This window comes from Aspergillus aculeatinus (assembly GCF_003184765.1).
Source record: "Aspergillus aculeatinus CBS 121060 unplaced genomic scaffold BO66scaffold_26, whole genome shotgun sequence".
NCBI lineage: Eukaryota > Fungi > Ascomycota > Eurotiomycetes > Eurotiales > Aspergillaceae > Aspergillus > Aspergillus aculeatinus.
In genome coordinates, this window is record NW_020291495.1 from 78,812 (window position 1) to 93,323 (window position 14,512).

At 55.0% G+C, this 14,512-nt stretch overlaps 8 protein-coding genes and 1 non-coding gene across 9 annotated transcripts; 5 read left to right on the forward strand and 4 right to left on the reverse strand.

Moving 5' to 3' along the window:
- Positions 1 to 69: 69 nt before the first annotated feature.
- BO66DRAFT_452176 (UbiA family prenyltransferase) lies at positions 70 to 1,259 on the reverse strand (the record flags this gene model as incomplete). The annotated part of the gene is made up of 4 exons (XM_025651919.1): positions 998 to 1,259; positions 464 to 937; positions 342 to 379; positions 70 to 273 (listed from the first exon to the last, which is right to left on the reverse strand). The coding sequence occupies exons 1-4, from the start codon at positions 1,146 to 1,148 to the stop codon at positions 70 to 72; spliced, it is 867 nt and encodes a 288-aa protein (XP_025503553.1). The 5' UTR covers positions 1,149 to 1,259.
- Positions 1,260 to 2,109: 850 nt separating this feature from the next.
- Positions 2,110 to 3,262, reverse strand: BO66DRAFT_429021 (uncharacterized protein; the record flags this gene model as incomplete). Its single annotated transcript, XM_025650432.1, has 1 exon — positions 2,110 to 3,262. The coding sequence occupies exon 1, from the start codon at positions 3,181 to 3,183 to the stop codon at positions 2,110 to 2,112; it is 1,074 nt and encodes a 357-aa protein (XP_025503554.1). The 5' UTR covers positions 3,184 to 3,262.
- Positions 3,263 to 3,270: 8 nt separating this feature from the next.
- BO66DRAFT_94802 (uncharacterized protein) lies at positions 3,271 to 3,701 on the reverse strand. Its single transcript, XM_025653726.1, has 2 exons — positions 3,457 to 3,701; positions 3,271 to 3,381 (listed from the first exon to the last, which is right to left on the reverse strand). Exons 1-2 carry the CDS (start codon positions 3,655 to 3,657, stop codon positions 3,358 to 3,360), a joined length of 225 nt encoding a protein of 74 aa, XP_025503555.1. The 5' UTR covers positions 3,658 to 3,701; the 3' UTR covers positions 3,271 to 3,357.
- Positions 3,702 to 5,781: 2,080 nt separating this feature from the next.
- On the forward strand, positions 5,782 to 6,276 carry BO66DRAFT_411720 (aegerolysin family protein; the record flags this gene model as incomplete). Its single annotated transcript, XM_025649310.1, has 2 exons — positions 5,782 to 5,873; positions 5,937 to 6,276. The coding sequence occupies 2 exons, from the start codon at positions 5,782 to 5,784 to the stop codon at positions 6,274 to 6,276; spliced, it is 432 nt and encodes a 143-aa protein (XP_025503556.1).
- A 265-nt stretch (positions 6,277 to 6,541) lies between these two features.
- Positions 6,542 to 8,462, forward strand: BO66DRAFT_94937 (PLC-like phosphodiesterase). Its single transcript, XM_025653727.1, has one exon. The coding sequence runs from the start codon at positions 6,871 to 6,873 to the stop codon at positions 8,290 to 8,292; it is 1,422 nt and encodes a 473-aa protein (XP_025503557.1). The 5' UTR covers positions 6,542 to 6,870; the 3' UTR covers positions 8,293 to 8,462.
- Positions 8,463 to 8,933: 471 nt separating this feature from the next.
- Positions 8,934 to 10,013, forward strand: BO66DRAFT_323734 (DUF3632 domain-containing protein; the record flags this gene model as incomplete). The annotated part of the gene is made up of 1 exon (XM_025643812.1): positions 8,934 to 10,013. One exon carries the CDS (start codon positions 8,934 to 8,936, stop codon positions 10,011 to 10,013), a length of 1,080 nt encoding a protein of 359 aa, XP_025503558.1.
- Positions 10,014 to 10,346: 333 nt separating this feature from the next.
- BO66DRAFT_471682 (antimicrobial peptide) lies at positions 10,347 to 10,787 on the reverse strand (the record flags this gene model as incomplete). The annotated part of the gene is made up of 3 exons (XM_025652877.1): positions 10,609 to 10,787; positions 10,463 to 10,543; positions 10,347 to 10,409 (listed from the first exon to the last, which is right to left on the reverse strand). The coding sequence occupies exons 1-3, from the start codon at positions 10,735 to 10,737 to the stop codon at positions 10,347 to 10,349; spliced, it is 273 nt and encodes a 90-aa protein (XP_025503559.1). The 5' UTR covers positions 10,738 to 10,787.
- A 945-nt stretch (positions 10,788 to 11,732) lies between these two features.
- On the forward strand, positions 11,733 to 11,806 carry BO66DRAFT_t163. Its single transcript has one exon. It is a non-coding gene; the product is annotated as a tRNA-Asn (tRNA).
- A 798-nt stretch (positions 11,807 to 12,604) lies between these two features.
- BO66DRAFT_452181 (fungal specific transcription factor domain-containing protein) lies at positions 12,605 to 14,467 on the forward strand (the record flags this gene model as incomplete). The annotated part of the gene is made up of 4 exons (XM_025651920.1): positions 12,605 to 12,717; positions 12,787 to 13,103; positions 13,154 to 14,058; positions 14,120 to 14,467. 4 exons carry the CDS (start codon positions 12,605 to 12,607, stop codon positions 14,465 to 14,467), a joined length of 1,683 nt encoding a protein of 560 aa, XP_025503560.1.
- Positions 14,468 to 14,512: the final 45 nt, after the last annotated feature.

Below are 14,512 nucleotides of genomic sequence, written 5' to 3' on the forward strand. Positions count from 1 at the left end.
ACTTCGTCACGCCGCCTCTACCACTTTGCCCACATCCCATCCCACCCGATCCCTCAATCCCCCGATCTTTCACCGCAAGGTCACGCATGCAGCCAGAGGCTGACACACGTAGATGACGGTATACAGCCAGTACGAGAACCGATCACTCGTCAGCGACCGGAAGGCGAACAGCCGAAAGATGCACCCGATCGTCATCAGCCCCAGCGCCACCGCCGTCGCGACAGTGGAAGTATCGTATCGATACTCCAGGATCCGATGGTAGATCAACAAGTACTGCGGTATCGACCGAAATCAGCCCCTACTCCTCCCATACGCCAGGAGAAAGGTCAAGGACAACTCACCTGCGACACCACAATGCCCACCGAGATATACACCCGCGCTGCACTATGCTCAGCACCGAAGCACCTTGACACACAAAACTACCAATATACTAGGGGTAAAGGACAACAAAGGACGAACTCACCCGCAAAATCCCCCAACAAAATGGGCGTCGTGCGCCGCCCCGCCGCCAAATCCCCCGGCACATCGCGCAGATCCTGCAACGGAATCGGCCACAGCATGTAGAGGGCAATCACCTTGATCCAGTGCCACCCCATGGCCGCAGGCGCTCCACCGATCGTCCACGCCGCCTTCAACTGCGCGATACACCCCAGACCCATGCACAGGTCCTTCGTGGGCCCGAAGTTCGAGAACCCCAAAGGGTTGTGCGCGATCGTGGTGCCGATCCACAGAAGTGTCCAGATAGTTACACCCAGGTGGTGTCCCAGGACGAGATACAAGGCAGTAAGAAGCCAGTAGCGGGACTTTGCTGCGGAGAGGGATTCCGCCCCGGAGGCGATGGGACGGTCGGGCTTGTTGACGCGGTCTTCACGGACGCCGGTGATTTGGTTGGAGACGACGAAGGTGTAGAGGTAGAGGAAGCCGTAGAGGAAGGCTTCTTTGCTCATGAGAGATGGATTAGCTTGGGACGGGGTGAGACGGGCGGGGGGGATCGTACGGGCGATGGCTGGAGCGATCTCTGCGCGTGGTGCGCGACGGTACAGGAGCGAGGCCAGGGTGAATAATGGCACCGGGAGGAGGCCGGTCCCCAGATCCCTCCGCACGAAGCCGTAGCAGAGGCTGAGCTCGCGGGTGAGAAGGCGTAGCATTGTGGTTGATAGCTTTCCTTGTTGGATAGGGAAAGAGGCACAGATCCTTTCACTTAATGGGACAACATTGCGGCTATATATGAACTAATCTCACGAGACTCGAGGTCAAGACCAGCCGGAAGCAGACCGGCACACGAGCAAGACTCTTCATACTTTTGGAGATATACAGCTAAGCATCCCTCGCCGCTCCAATGCCCTCAATCCGAGCCGGCCATTCGTCGCCAGGTTGTCGGGACCCCGCGCTAACGACTCCTGCGATAAGAATGCGAATCCTGCACCCTGCGCGGCCGGTGAAGGATCCAAGGGCCCCATTTCGGAGAGCCACTGAGATGACAGGTTGATGCCACGTTATCGGCAGATAGGCAGCCTGATTAGTAGATGGGGGCCTCAGTAAATCCCAGGTGGGAATTTGATGACGGGTTATATGCCTGATACGCGGTCTGCCGTTCGGCCATTGACTCCAGGGCCTTTCGGTCGACTTCTGGCGATGTGTCTAATGTCGGACCTATCCTATGCGCCGATTAGTCTGGCGCTATTCTGATGATAGTTAGAAGGGAAATTTAATTCTGTGTGTATGGGCAGAACCTCACGCGATGATCTTTGTGGTGAGAATTTTGCATGCATATTCCGTGAAACGCAGCTAACATGCAGTGATCTATGGATACAGAAATGTCCCCTCCCAATCGAAGCAGGCATCGTATGGCCGACTGAACCTCGAAGGCTGTTGTAACAGGAATTTGCGCAAACTTGACTGTGCTGGCCTGTCTTGAGCTTGCTTCAAGTTGCAGATTCGCCTACTGCTGGAACGGTGCATCTCAGCCGTTTATTACCGACAAGATCATCAGGGAATAGTCGTCTCTAGAGGATTATTTCCATACCTCTACTTCACTTCTCACTGTTATGTACAGAGTATCCCATCAGCTTGTGGCCCTTTCCCATCAGGAAGGGCGGCGTAGTCCGGTCAGGCGAGCCGACGGTCCAAGTGCAACCTCAGATCCTCGAATCTTTCCTGGGAGCTTAACCTGGTGTTCATCGTCCTCCTAATGCCCTCGTCAGGCTCGACCAGGCCCTCAGCGATGTGCTGGTCCCTCACCGCGTACCGCAGTCGATTCAACTGGATCAACTGGAGATCCAGCTGCCGGTCTCCGTCGGTAAGCTCGACGGTCGGCGGCTCCTGCATGGCGCCCTGAATCGCCACCAACCCGGCTTCCAGCAGTCGCTTCAGGTCCGTCAATATCTCCGCCTCGTCTTCCGTGCGCGGCGAGGGCCGCTCGAGACGCCACAGCAGCAGTTGCGCGTAGCTGTCCTCCATAGACTCCTGCCGGGCCAGCAGGTGCTCGACCCGCGACTGCCGGTAGGCGCTCTGCAGCTGCACGCGCCGGTGCTGCAGTGTGAGCCCAAGCTGATAATCCTGGAGGACATGAACAGGGACCTTGCGGTTGGGGCTGGGGACATCGCCGACCGATTCTTCTTCTTTGACCGCAGGACTGCCGGGGACATTGGGGTCTCCGTGCTGCCCTTGCTCCTGCTGCTGCTGCTGCTGCTGCTGCTGCTCCGCTAACCGAGCTAGAATCATCTGGCGCTGCCTCTCCAGCAAGGCCTGCTGCAACCGAAAGTCCTGAAGCTGAGACTGGAGCTGAGACATCCCCCAGGGGCCGTGATGTTGATGTATCTGTTGTACTGGCTGTTGTGGCTGCGGTGATTGCTCTGATTCTTCTTGGTATTGATCTTGCTGTTGTTCTGCCTGCTGCTTCTCTTGTTCTGCCTGTTGCTGCTGCTGTTGTTGTGCCTGCCTCTCGGCCGGTCGATGCTCCGTCAACCGCCGACGATTCTCCGCCTCTAGTGCCATAAGCTGGGTCTTGAACGCACGCAACTCTTCCGAGGATTGTGGTTGAGGTGGTCCTTGCGGATGCGATAGCGGCTGCGGCTGCTGCTGCTGCTGCTGCTGCTGCGCGTCGACAGGGGGGGCAGGGTCAGCTGTGCCCGTCGGACCGTCATCTTCTCTCAAGTGAGTCCCATCGGCGGGAAATGCCATGATTGATGTGTGTTGATTGTCAAAGAGGGAATGACAGCCAAGAGAGAAAGGCGGGACTTAAATAGACGGGCGGTACAGGAGGTGAAAGACTGTAGTAGTTCAGTTTACAGATTGCAGTGAGAGCAAGCGAGATTGAGATTTATTGCTTACTAAAGTACACTGCAGTAGTTAACGTTAACTAACTACTAGGTAGGTAGCCTGCGATAACTTGGTAGTCGCCGTTACGTTAGCGTTGTCCTCCGTCTGCTCTACCAGTCGACCATATTGGCTGACCTTTTGAGCTACTGCGGCTAATTGTACTAGAATGCGGGCCAGTTTCCTACTAGCTGAGCTGGAATATGGACGTTTCCGAAGTCGGCAGGAGATGTAGCTATACCCACGTACCGGGTATAAACCAAGAACAAAGAGAAGAAATGAAAGATAAAGGATGTGATGCCATTCGGTAAAAGAACAGTGATATACAAGATATATCATTGAGATATTGGTGATCTCGTGCTTGAGATTTATGCTGGGAATTACTAATCAAGAGAGCATAAGTTAATATGTATAACTCAACTAAACTCTATTAGGCGGAATACTTACTAGTATATGGCCACGGCCAGGTTACGGTATTGCCAATTCGCGGGCAGCGGCACGGCAAGACAAATACCACGGCCATATGGGAAGGTATCATGCATTGACTCTGTATACAAGCTCTGTATAGAAGCTGAGATAAAACAAGCAAGCTACTATGTATTCGCACGGAATGGAGAAGTCTATTTCAGGCACCTTGGCGGGGAGAATGAGGATGCAGCAACGTGATGCGCGGTTAGTATCTCCCACTGGGAGCGAAGGTTGCCAGCGGGAGAAGAATAACCAAGGTAGGCAGGAAGAAAAGCGACCGTACCTAGTAGGCAATGGTCTATGCCAGTAGGTGCCCAGTGCCATGTATGTACCGAAAGGCCGATAGCTTCCCCAGAGGTGGAAATGCGGGGGAGCTCCAAGCCGGTTACATAAGCCGGGAAGGATGAGATCATGACAGGAAGGTGTGGGAGGGTCGATGACTCCCTCGTGACCCGTCCATTGACAGGGAGACTATTGTCTCTCTGAATGCATCAATGTTTCCCGCAGAATGCGGGGTAGGAATGCCACTCTCAGTACGGAGTAACCTCAGTAACAAAGGTCCCGTCCTGTCCGGGGAATGCGAAACTGAGAAACTGAGAAACGATCGGCCACTAACCTGCCACCGTCAGCGTATTCTTGGCTGCCTGGACCCTTCCCCATAGGCGAATGCTTTCGTCCTGTGGGCCCCCGATCGTCGAGAAAAGATCCATCTTCTTCCAGACAAGTTGCCACTGACCACTGGCCATTGATGGGAGACAGACTTCATCGCGTCATGCTTATGCGGGCTACTGAAGGCCCCCCGCCTCCTATCCCCATGGTCTCATCGAACTTTCAGTCACGCGAGCAAGCGGTCGGTGTCAAACACCACGACGGTCTGGTTTCAACCACATCTCTCACCCGTCCATGTTCCTGGGAACAGAAGCATGGCACTGTTCCTTCGCCATCTAAGAGGGGTGGATAGACTCGTGGACATCCCACAACGCTGTGAGAGCAAGTGTAACAATGTGACAGGGAGCGAGTGAAGACGGCCAGCATCTAGCCAGGTCGATGCATGCAAACGCGCCATTGAAGCCCGCGATACGAGTGTCGTGGCCAGTGGGCTGGGTGCGCTCCTAGCCTCCAGACGGCTGCATTCTTTCTACTCGTCGACCTGCGAGAGACCCCGGCGTGCAGTCCCTTCCAGCGGTGGAGGTATCCTTATACTCCACGGATGATCGATAGACCACCCTAATCGTAGCTGTGAGGCACTCCAACTGAGCATCCAAGCCGTAAACAACATGTAGCACTTTGTCAAGATTATGGTTACATAGTGTCCAACAATCACTCAGCCAGGGACCCAACGATGATCTCCGGGAGGGGAGATACTGGGAGAGGTGGGAGGGAGGGAAGACGGGAAGGGGAAGGGAAGCAAGCGATGCATCCAAACAATCAATAGAGTCAATGAATGGACGTCGAATAAATGAATGACGCGACCATCTTCATGCAGCCATGCGGTAACCCCGCAATTTTCACGCAACTGCCAAACTCAATGCAGAGGGCACGACAAAGGCCGCTCTGCTCCTCCCCCAGATTCGCCTCGTTGAAAGTCAAAGCCAGACTGGATCCGAGGATCAGCCCACAGAAGAACCAACCAGGTCGTACCACCACCATCCGTCATATGATCCGCTGATTCCTGTCTCCCACTGGCACAGAGAAGCACAGGGAGGGATCGCCTGTTTCGCATCGTCTGTTTCGCTGTTTGTCCTCCGCCTTCGTCCACGGTAGAACCATGTCTCGTCACCTCCCAGTGTTCCGGGCCAACATTTGCGGGCTTCCCCGTCCTCTCCCAAGTCCCAACCCTATATAACCCTCTTCCTTCCCTCACCCTCTCCAGGCCCGTTTCTTTCTCTCCTCACAGCTTCCGAGGGCTTCACCCTTCGTCTAACTAATCTACCACTCTCCAACCGTATCTCAACCAACTCACACGCACTGACCATCATCATGGACTCAGCTACCATGGACAAGTACAATTCCCAATGGGTGCAGTTCCACATCCGGGACCACCTCGACAAGGGAGAGATCTCCGTCCGTCACACCGTCATCGAGGGGTTCGTCTTTGCTTTTCCCTTATCCGTAGCAGCTAGCAGGATTTGTAACTAACGCTCCTCCAGCGGAGACTTCCACGACCCCGACTCCAACAAAGCCATGACCGAAGACGACGTCGACGAGCTCCGCATCCCCTCCTACGGCGTCGGCGAGATCTGTGCCCGCGGCCGCCGCGGCAGCGAGGGCCGCCTCGACCTCTTCCACGGCGAGGACAAGATCTGCGAGCTGCACTGGGACAACCGCCAGGGCAATTGGGTCAACCTCGTCGAGGTGCTGGACGGAAATGACAAGTACAGAGTCGAGCATGGGGGATGGAGCCCAGAGGCAGGACCTCTGGGCCATGTCTACGTGGACATCATGGCACAACAGGCTGCGCAGGCTGCTGCTGAGCAGCAGAAGAAGTAGTGCCACACAAGCATGGGTGGTGTTCTCCGGTGTTGTGTGTTTCTCGGGGTCTGTTGTCTTTTTCTCTTTTGCGTTGACTGTTTTTGAATCTACGATTCTGGGAACGTAGTCGGGCGGGACCTGTGGAGTGGGTGAGTTGATTTGAATCGTCGATATAACTGATAATATCCATATAGTGAGTGAGTGGGTGGGTGAGTAGGTAGGCTTTGCATGTATCACAGTGAGAACAATTGCAATCTGATCTTCTATCTTTCATCATCGAGCTGTTTGAAGGATGAGTAGACTCAATCGATGAGCTGATCCAGCCCTGCATCGGACCACCCGGAGGGCCAATCACCTGATCCCGCATGGACGACAGTGAGTGGGAATATCTTCACTGCAATGCGTTAGTTCGATCAGGCGATGCTAGTCGATGCTAGCCCCCCTTAGCCCACCTTAGTTCACCCTCATTAAGCCCGGTCGGGGTAAGTGTTTCGGTGCACAAGTGGAGCTGGAGCGTTGTGTCCACGTATCCCAAGTTCCCAGCCATCATCCATCATGCAGCTCGCATCATCGCCGCCTGCGTTTCCGGTCTGGGCCACTAGATAAGCAAATATGCCAAGCAAAGGGATTTCAGTCTACAGCTACATCTCCCCCGCCGTCGAGGGCTACGAGGTGGGATTCTCCGTCCCGGGAGAGGATGTCCTACACACGTCGGCCCAGAATTTCACCCCGCGTCGCTTGGAACTCGACTCCGCCAACATCCCCGGGGCGAACAACTTTACCGGTCGGTTGGAATGGAAGGTCTTCCGCTACGGGGAAGTCGTCGCCAGCGCCTACAATGACATCAGTACCCTGACGGGCAAGCTCACCGGCGGGGAGATGGTGTCCACCCAGGACTTCCACCCCATCGTGCTGGAGGATGCCATCATCACGTACGGCTTCTACAACGCGGGGCGCGGGGAGGTCGGCCTGACGAAGCGGGATCAGTGCTACGTGACCATCTGCTCGACGGACAACCGCGCTTGGATGGGCGATCTGGCGCCGGTCGGATCCATGGAGGCGCAGAAGCCCTTCTCCCGCTTCGCCCTCGCAGCCCCGCATGACAACGGCATGAACAGCATGGACAGCTGCGACGCGGTGTTCCAGCATCTGGACGGGGACATGCTCGCAGCCGTGCGGGAGCTCGTGCCGATGCTCGCCCACATCCGGCACATCCCCGACGGATTCCTCATGGAGAAGCTGCCGCACATCGTCTACGGCTTGGCCATCACTCAGAAGAAGGAGATCGCCGTGATGCTGAACATGGGCGCCCGATACTTCGAGTTCCGACCGGCCAAGCTCCTGCCCATCTTCCAGAAGATCTCCTCCCTCCCAGACACGTATTACTTCCAGCACGCGTGTATCCCGGGGCTGGCCTTCGACGCCTTCCTCCGCGCGCAGGTGGCATTCCTGGATGAGAACCCAACCGAGATCGTGACCATCCATATCCGGTGGGACAACATCGTGGCCGACTGCGAGCGACCCACCGAGGAGCAGATCGGGCAGCTGCTGACCGATGCGTGTGCCACGACCGCCGTGCAGCCGCTGACCTGGGGCGGCCGCGAGTGTTTCAGCCAGCCGATCGACGAGCTCCGGAGCACTGGCAAGCGGCTGATTTGTGTGATCGAGGCGGACAAGTACGACAGCTGGACGGCGGAGGCGTACGCGACGTTGAGTGCGGACTCGATTCTCGCGCGGTTCGAGGGGATGACCACCGAGGGGCAGGAGAGCAGTGACCTGACGGTGCTGCAGTGCCAGGCCACCTCGCAGTCGATCAAGGAGGTGATGATCTATAGCGTGGTGGAGGCGGGCGCGGTGTCGTCGTGTTTGACCTCGACCAAGGCCGCGTTGGATACGCGGACCCTCCCGTGGATTCGAGAGAACGCGCTGGAGCGACTGCAGGCGGAGCGGACGATTGTGATCATGAACGACTTCATCGATGGGGCGACGACGGACACGTCGATCTTGTTGTCGAAGCAGCGGCTGGCTTTGTAGGGACTGTACATAGTGCATAACATGATAGAACTAGACTCTCAAGGCTATAAGTTAGTAGTTCTTTTGCTTGTTTACAACGGCACGGAAGAATGAAATTGCCGAGGAAGGCACCCAAAGGCGGTGAGGATCTGCCGGCTTCGCTCGTCAACTCTCCAGGGAACAAAGAGAGGGAATGTGATATTTAGAAGTTAGCACAGCTGGCTGTCACTCCAGTTTTACACGGGTCTCCTGGCATCATATCCTAGCTGAACTCTATGCACTAGCAAAGACCATCTATTTCAGGGTTTCAGCGCTCACACCGACAAATGTTTGCTCTCCAGCCTCGCCAACCGGCCTGGATGAGCTACGAACCCAAGGACGAGACGATGTCACTCTCCTGGCTTGGCACCATATGAGTTGGAGGATTTGACAGGGGATTTCAACTCCATGACTTGGCCGAAGAGCGGTGAATTCAGTACCCTTTGTTCATCCCAAACCCTTTGATAAGCCGGGCCATCCATGGCTGCCTAAAGCTATACTTGATGAGTGTGCTGTATTTATATAAAAGCGGCGTTGCTCAGCTGCTACACCTGCAACCATCAGGCACAATCCCCGCCCTACAGACCTCCTGAACATCCTTGTGTATCATGTCTGATTCTCCAATGGGGCCCCCGAGCGAGCCAAACGACAGCGAGTACTCGAGCGCTCAGGCCTCCATCGAGTATCGCGAGTCTCTGCTTGCAGACGTGCGACGCGGGCATCTGGCGGAGCTGCGCGGCTCCGTCTACAATCGATACTACAGCATCACCGATAGATTCTGGCAAGGGGAGTCCTTCCAGGAGCTGGAACCAGCCATTCGTGATCTCTGGTTCGCATTCCATGTCTGGGCGCGTAACATCTCCCACGAGACGCCGGAACATGATCGGATAGTCTTGGACTTCACTCGGTTTCAGCTGTCCGGACCGTTACAGCGACTGGTGCAGGACAGTGACCACGAGTTCGAGGTGGCTCAAAGCCCGACAGGAGCGGTCTTGTGGCGCGATGTGCCCTTCTTCCTTGAGGACACGACCGCGTACTTCATCCAGCACTTTCCCACGATGAAGGCCGACCATCGACTCAACTTCACCTACTTTGTGGCCAAAGTCGCATCCACCGGGGTGCTGCAAGATCGACTCACCGAGGTCGGTCTGTTGGCCTTCCGCGAGGCGTTGGAGACCGACCGTCCACTGGGAAGTCTCGATCCCGCACCGGACTCCTCCAGGCCTGCTCAGACACTGTCCGACCTGCCCATTGCCGCTTTCCTCCCCGCCATCCGCGCGTGGCTCTTTGAGTGTGGACGGAGAATGATCAACCTGTGTGATGTGTCGTGGAATAAGTGCGATGCCTCGCTGGGCCGTGGCGGTCCCTTGTTTCTTCAGGCCACGGAGCTCAGTCGCAAGGCTCCTGCGGGCCTTAGTGCAGGGCGATGGCTGTTCTGGATCAAGAGAGTGGATCAGATCCACGAGCAGGCAACCCAGGCCCAGGAGACGAAACTCGCCGAAGAGGCCTGGGTCACCCTGGAGCTGATGCTCAACCCGCTCGAATATCGGGATAGTCCCGTTTCTCGAGCGTACAAGGCCGCACCCGACGACTTTATCCGGGTCAAGTGGCCCGAGTTCTGGGCTTCGGAGATGCCAGCTGAAGAGGGAGACATCGAGGCACGTGAGGATGAGCCTGAGAGGCCTCTGCTTGGAGAGGATTGATCATGAATAGCGGTAGTGTCGTGGTGAGATGCGAGTACCTATTTCTTATCACTGCCTGTCGAGGGATTATAGCGCAGCTTGCACCAATAGTCAACGTACAGCTATCACTACGGTCTACATGCTCTGAGCTCGACTACCATCATCTTCGGTGGAAGTTGAAACACTCGTTTCTTCAGACTAAGAGATAGAGCAGAGATTTCCGACAGCAGATAATTAGTAGTAACAATCTGTGACTTCCATCCCTCCCACTAACTGAGAAGTCCGACGTCGCGACTCCGTACGGCTCCACAGGACACACATTAACTTCGCCCAGAGCCAGCCATGCGCAACCCACTAGTAGCAGTTGCAATCCCTATTGTAGGAGTCGAAATTGCACTTGGCGCCGTCCTTACTGCACTACAAGAGACTCAGTCAACAGATACTACCGAGCTTGGACAAGGTGGGCTCACCTTTCGGAATTGGCACTTGCAGATAGCAGTCCTTCCACTTTGCGCGGTGTACCGGCATTGATTTTCACTCTTCCGGCATTGCTACGCCGGAGTCAACGAATCAGTCTTGATTTTCTTCGCTCGCGACTACGCCGTGGAATACTGACTCCATCGTATTTGACCTGAACGTTGTTCTCGCTTCGCACGCCGACTGACTCGGCATGGTTGAGCGGGGTAGCAGCCACACCCATGGCAGCGAGGATGATGAAGCTGATTGAGACGGGGGAGATCCTCATTCTGGGCGATAGGGTGGGTGGGGTAGTGTGAGATGGTAATAAGTGGTAATTTGTGTCGTTGCTGCACCTGTGCTTGATCTCAATGACACTACCATCATGGCTGAATGTTCTGCTTTATATTCATATCGGTCGGATATTCCTTCCAGCGACTGCCTTTGGATCAGCTAGAGAGCACCTGAATCAGGCTGAACGCAGCTGAGACTCAGAATGATCACACGAGGGTTTGGCGGTCCTGTTCTTGATGCTTTGTTGTCCTCAGCTCGACTTCGCGATGTTTGTCGAGGACAATCATGCTTCTCTGGGATTCTTGTCGTGTCGTTACATCGATGCATGGGCTTCTGTGGACCTCGTGATAGCGCCGTTCGTCGGAATTTGAGTTGAAGTTGACATGCATATACATCAGTCGTGTTAGCAATGCGGAGTGCACGGTAGGCAGACTCGGTCTCTGTGGCTCTGCCCCAGCAAACAAATGGCGATATGTATTGTCTTTTGTAGGCTACTGGTTGAGAGAAGATGCATACTGGGCTCCAAATTGCAAGAGGCTCTGCATAGAACCAAGCTCGTGACATGTACCTTATGCTGGTTGGACCCATTTCAAATTCGAATGCGGACTAAGAAGGCAAGCGCTCATCTGGTGATTTACTTTCGGATTTAGTAATGTGTGCGGTGGTTGGAATTATGGGCGATGTCAGGAGCTGGCAACTGGATGCTTTTGAATATATGTCAAGAAGAGATCGCACATCACCACAAACAATCCTGTCTGGAAGAGGGAAGGGAGATTTGAGTGGCGTTGTACCCTCGATACCTACTTTTTAGGACCGCAAGAGCAATGGTATCGTCAATATGAAAATCAAGGCTTAGGTAGAATTGCCTTTTGCACGGTGAACTGACAATAGCCTTAGAAGTATGAGTTATGGAAAGTGCCATGGGTGAATGACTACACCACCTAATTTGTGGTTGATATTTTTTGGTTTGAGTCACCATGACACAAGCACGTCTTGGTGGCGCAATTGGTTAGCGCGTACGACTGTTAATCGTGAGGTTGAGAGTTCGATCCTCTCCTAGGACGTCATTTCTTTTTTATCCTCTGCTTTTTGGCCAAAGCCTGCCCCAATGCTTAGTAGTAAATTGTTCCCCAATCCACATGATCCTTCCCCCCTTCTTCAAACAAATTGCTTTTTTGTCCCTCTCGATGGTGAGCCGGGCACGTGAGCGGGACTCAAATTCTCTGATTAGGACGGGAGCTGTCACATGAGCGGAAGACGGTTCCTCCTGCCATTGGCTGTCGCAATCCCCCATGCTTCACAGGCGCAGGTGTACCTTGCCTAGGCAGTTCACTGGGCAGGCGAAGTTTCATTCCAGCAGAATCGTTTCTCCTGTTCACCAGACATTCATTCCCCTTCTAGCCCTTGATATTTCTTCATCGCCGCCCCAGTTATGGCTAGTCCTCTCCGCGCCCGGCAGGCTTGTGAACCTTGTCGGTAAGACTCCCGGCACTTCCATTGGGATGACCTCATTCATAACTCACCCCCCGGTGTCGGTAGGAAAAAGAAGACCAAATGTCCTGGCGAAAGACCAATATGTTCCTTCTGTCGACGTCTGAATCAGAGATGCACGTACGGGCGGAGTAGTGACCCACCCACTCGTTCGTCCGAGGTAAGCGTCTCCCTTGACACTATCTAATAGACTCTGACATTCTACATGCTACAGTCCAGACAAGAGACGCGGGAGCGGCTTCGACGGCTAGAATCGCGTCTGGAACGCATCGATGGATTCTTTCAGTACGTGGTTGGCTCGAGTCTTCGCCTGCCTGGCTAAATGACCATGTGGAAACAGGACCCTGACGGATCGTGCACCACAAGACGCCATGCCTTCCCCACAGGCTCAACCATTTCTGCACAGGATCTTGCAGAGCCAAACAGCAACCTCAGCGTCTACCCCCGGTATCTCACAGGTCCAGTCTTTCGACCCATCCCGATGGTACGTCTAATTGGTTCCCCTTGATTCTTCTACTTCGAATCCTGAAACCCAAGTCAATTCTCGGAACAGCCTGTATCCACCACCAGAAGCCCTGGCTCAGCTAGTGAACGTGTACACAGAGAGGGTACATAGCCAACCGCTTCCTCTCTTCGACAAAGAGAGACTCTCCGCTCAGATCCGACACTATCCCGACTTCCTCCTGCAAGCCTTCTTGGCGCTCACCTTGCTCTTCGTGGAGCTACCTTTCTACGGTGACGCGAAAGCGCAAGCCATCGAGCTGTACCTCCGTTCCGCTCGTCCCACAGTCATTCAACTGGCTGCGGAAGGCACCCCATCGGTGCCAGTATTGCAAGCATTGTGCCTTATGACCTTGAGCGATGTTGCTGGTGAGGTCCTCTGTGTGACCTGAACTAACGAGCCATGCTGACTTCCTTAGCTGGCCGACACGCACGAGTCTGGATGGATGCTGGGATCGCGGCTAGATTGGTCCTTTGTGTGTCCCCCGCCGGCGCAGGGTCTGCTACGGAATATGCGTCGACGCGAGATGATCAGAGGCGATGTTGCTGGAGTGTGTTTATTCTTGAGAGAGTCTTCGCCCCCGGCCCGAGTCTCTTGCAGATCGACAGCTACCCGCTGGGACGAGTAGGGCATCCTGTCAGCCCCCCACGGCCCCGCTCCCTCATGGCGAACGACGACGGCTCTGCGCCTAATGCCTTTGCCAGCAGTGCTGCAGACCTGGGAATACAGGCCTACTGCCTCCAAGTGACTGGGCTGTGGTATGAAGTTCTGGGGTACCTGCGACAGCGCCTGGCTAATCCAACCGATGACCCCTGGATCGCCTCCTCGCGCCATCACACGCTGGTTGCGCAGTATTACGAGTTCGAGACGGGGATCTCGCAGCTGCACCGATATCGGAACGTCGGCTTCCACACCATCACCCCCAGCGAACTGCTGCAGCACAAGGAGTACTGGACGGCCTGGCTTTATTTGCAGGTGGCATTCCACGCGGGCCAAGCCCTCTTGCATCATCCTCTGTTCCATGTCACTCATGTGCGACGTGCATCGTCCAAGTTCCAACCGCCATCCTTCCTCCAACAAACCATAGACCAAGCCCTGCTTCACTCGGGTTGGCCCACGCGCTTGATCCGAACGTGGGAGAAGCATGGGATTGAGATCAACGACCCGTTTCTGGCTCAACTTGTGGCGACCGCTGCGTCTATCCACTGGATGTTCCAGTTTGCGAGTGAGAAAGCCATCGCCGACCGGGCACGGGAGGATTTCGAGCAGTGCCAACGCTTTCTGACAGATCTAGCGACCCGATGGCCACACATTGCTGGAATGGTGAGATTTCTTATTCTTTTTTTTTTTTTCTTTTTTTTTCTTTTCTAATTTAGTTGAATAGGTAGACAAGCTTGCGTATCTGCAAAGTCTGTCGGGACACAGCGCTGGCGCGAGCAGCATTCCACCTTTCAAATGGTCGGCGATGTGGGATTTGCTGGACCCGAACTCACCTCATAGCAGTGTGGAGGAGTCCCATCTAGCATTTGTGCCTGGTGGCCAGCAGATCGCCACGCAATACCTGGTGCCGTTGCGCGAGTCCCCACCGAACCGGGTCTCACTGGGAGGCGAGGATGAAGTGCTGGCTTCGTCGTCGGAGTGGATGAACAGCGATTTTTTCAGTCTGCTTGATGTACCATACTTCGGCCAGGGTCCATCGCAGCTGCCTTCCGACTGCCACGGGGAGTTGTAAGCATATTATTTTATTTTATTTTATTTACGTACAGAATGGGGGCCC

What these genes read in the sequence shown, in the direction of transcription:
- BO66DRAFT_94802 (XM_025653726.1), bottom strand. Translation starts at nt 3,657, where the DNA reads ATGATATATCTTGTATATCACTGTTCTTTTACCGAATGGCATCACATC. An exon ending in TAGCCGCAGTAGCTCAAAAG is followed by an intron (nt 3,382 to 3,456) that starts GTCAGCCAATAT and finishes AAGTTATCGCAG; the next exon opens with GCTACCTACCTAGTAGTTAG.
- BO66DRAFT_94937 (XM_025653727.1), top strand. Translation starts at nt 6,871, where the DNA reads ATGCCAAGCAAAGGGATTTCAGTCTACAGCTACATCTCCCCCGCCGTC.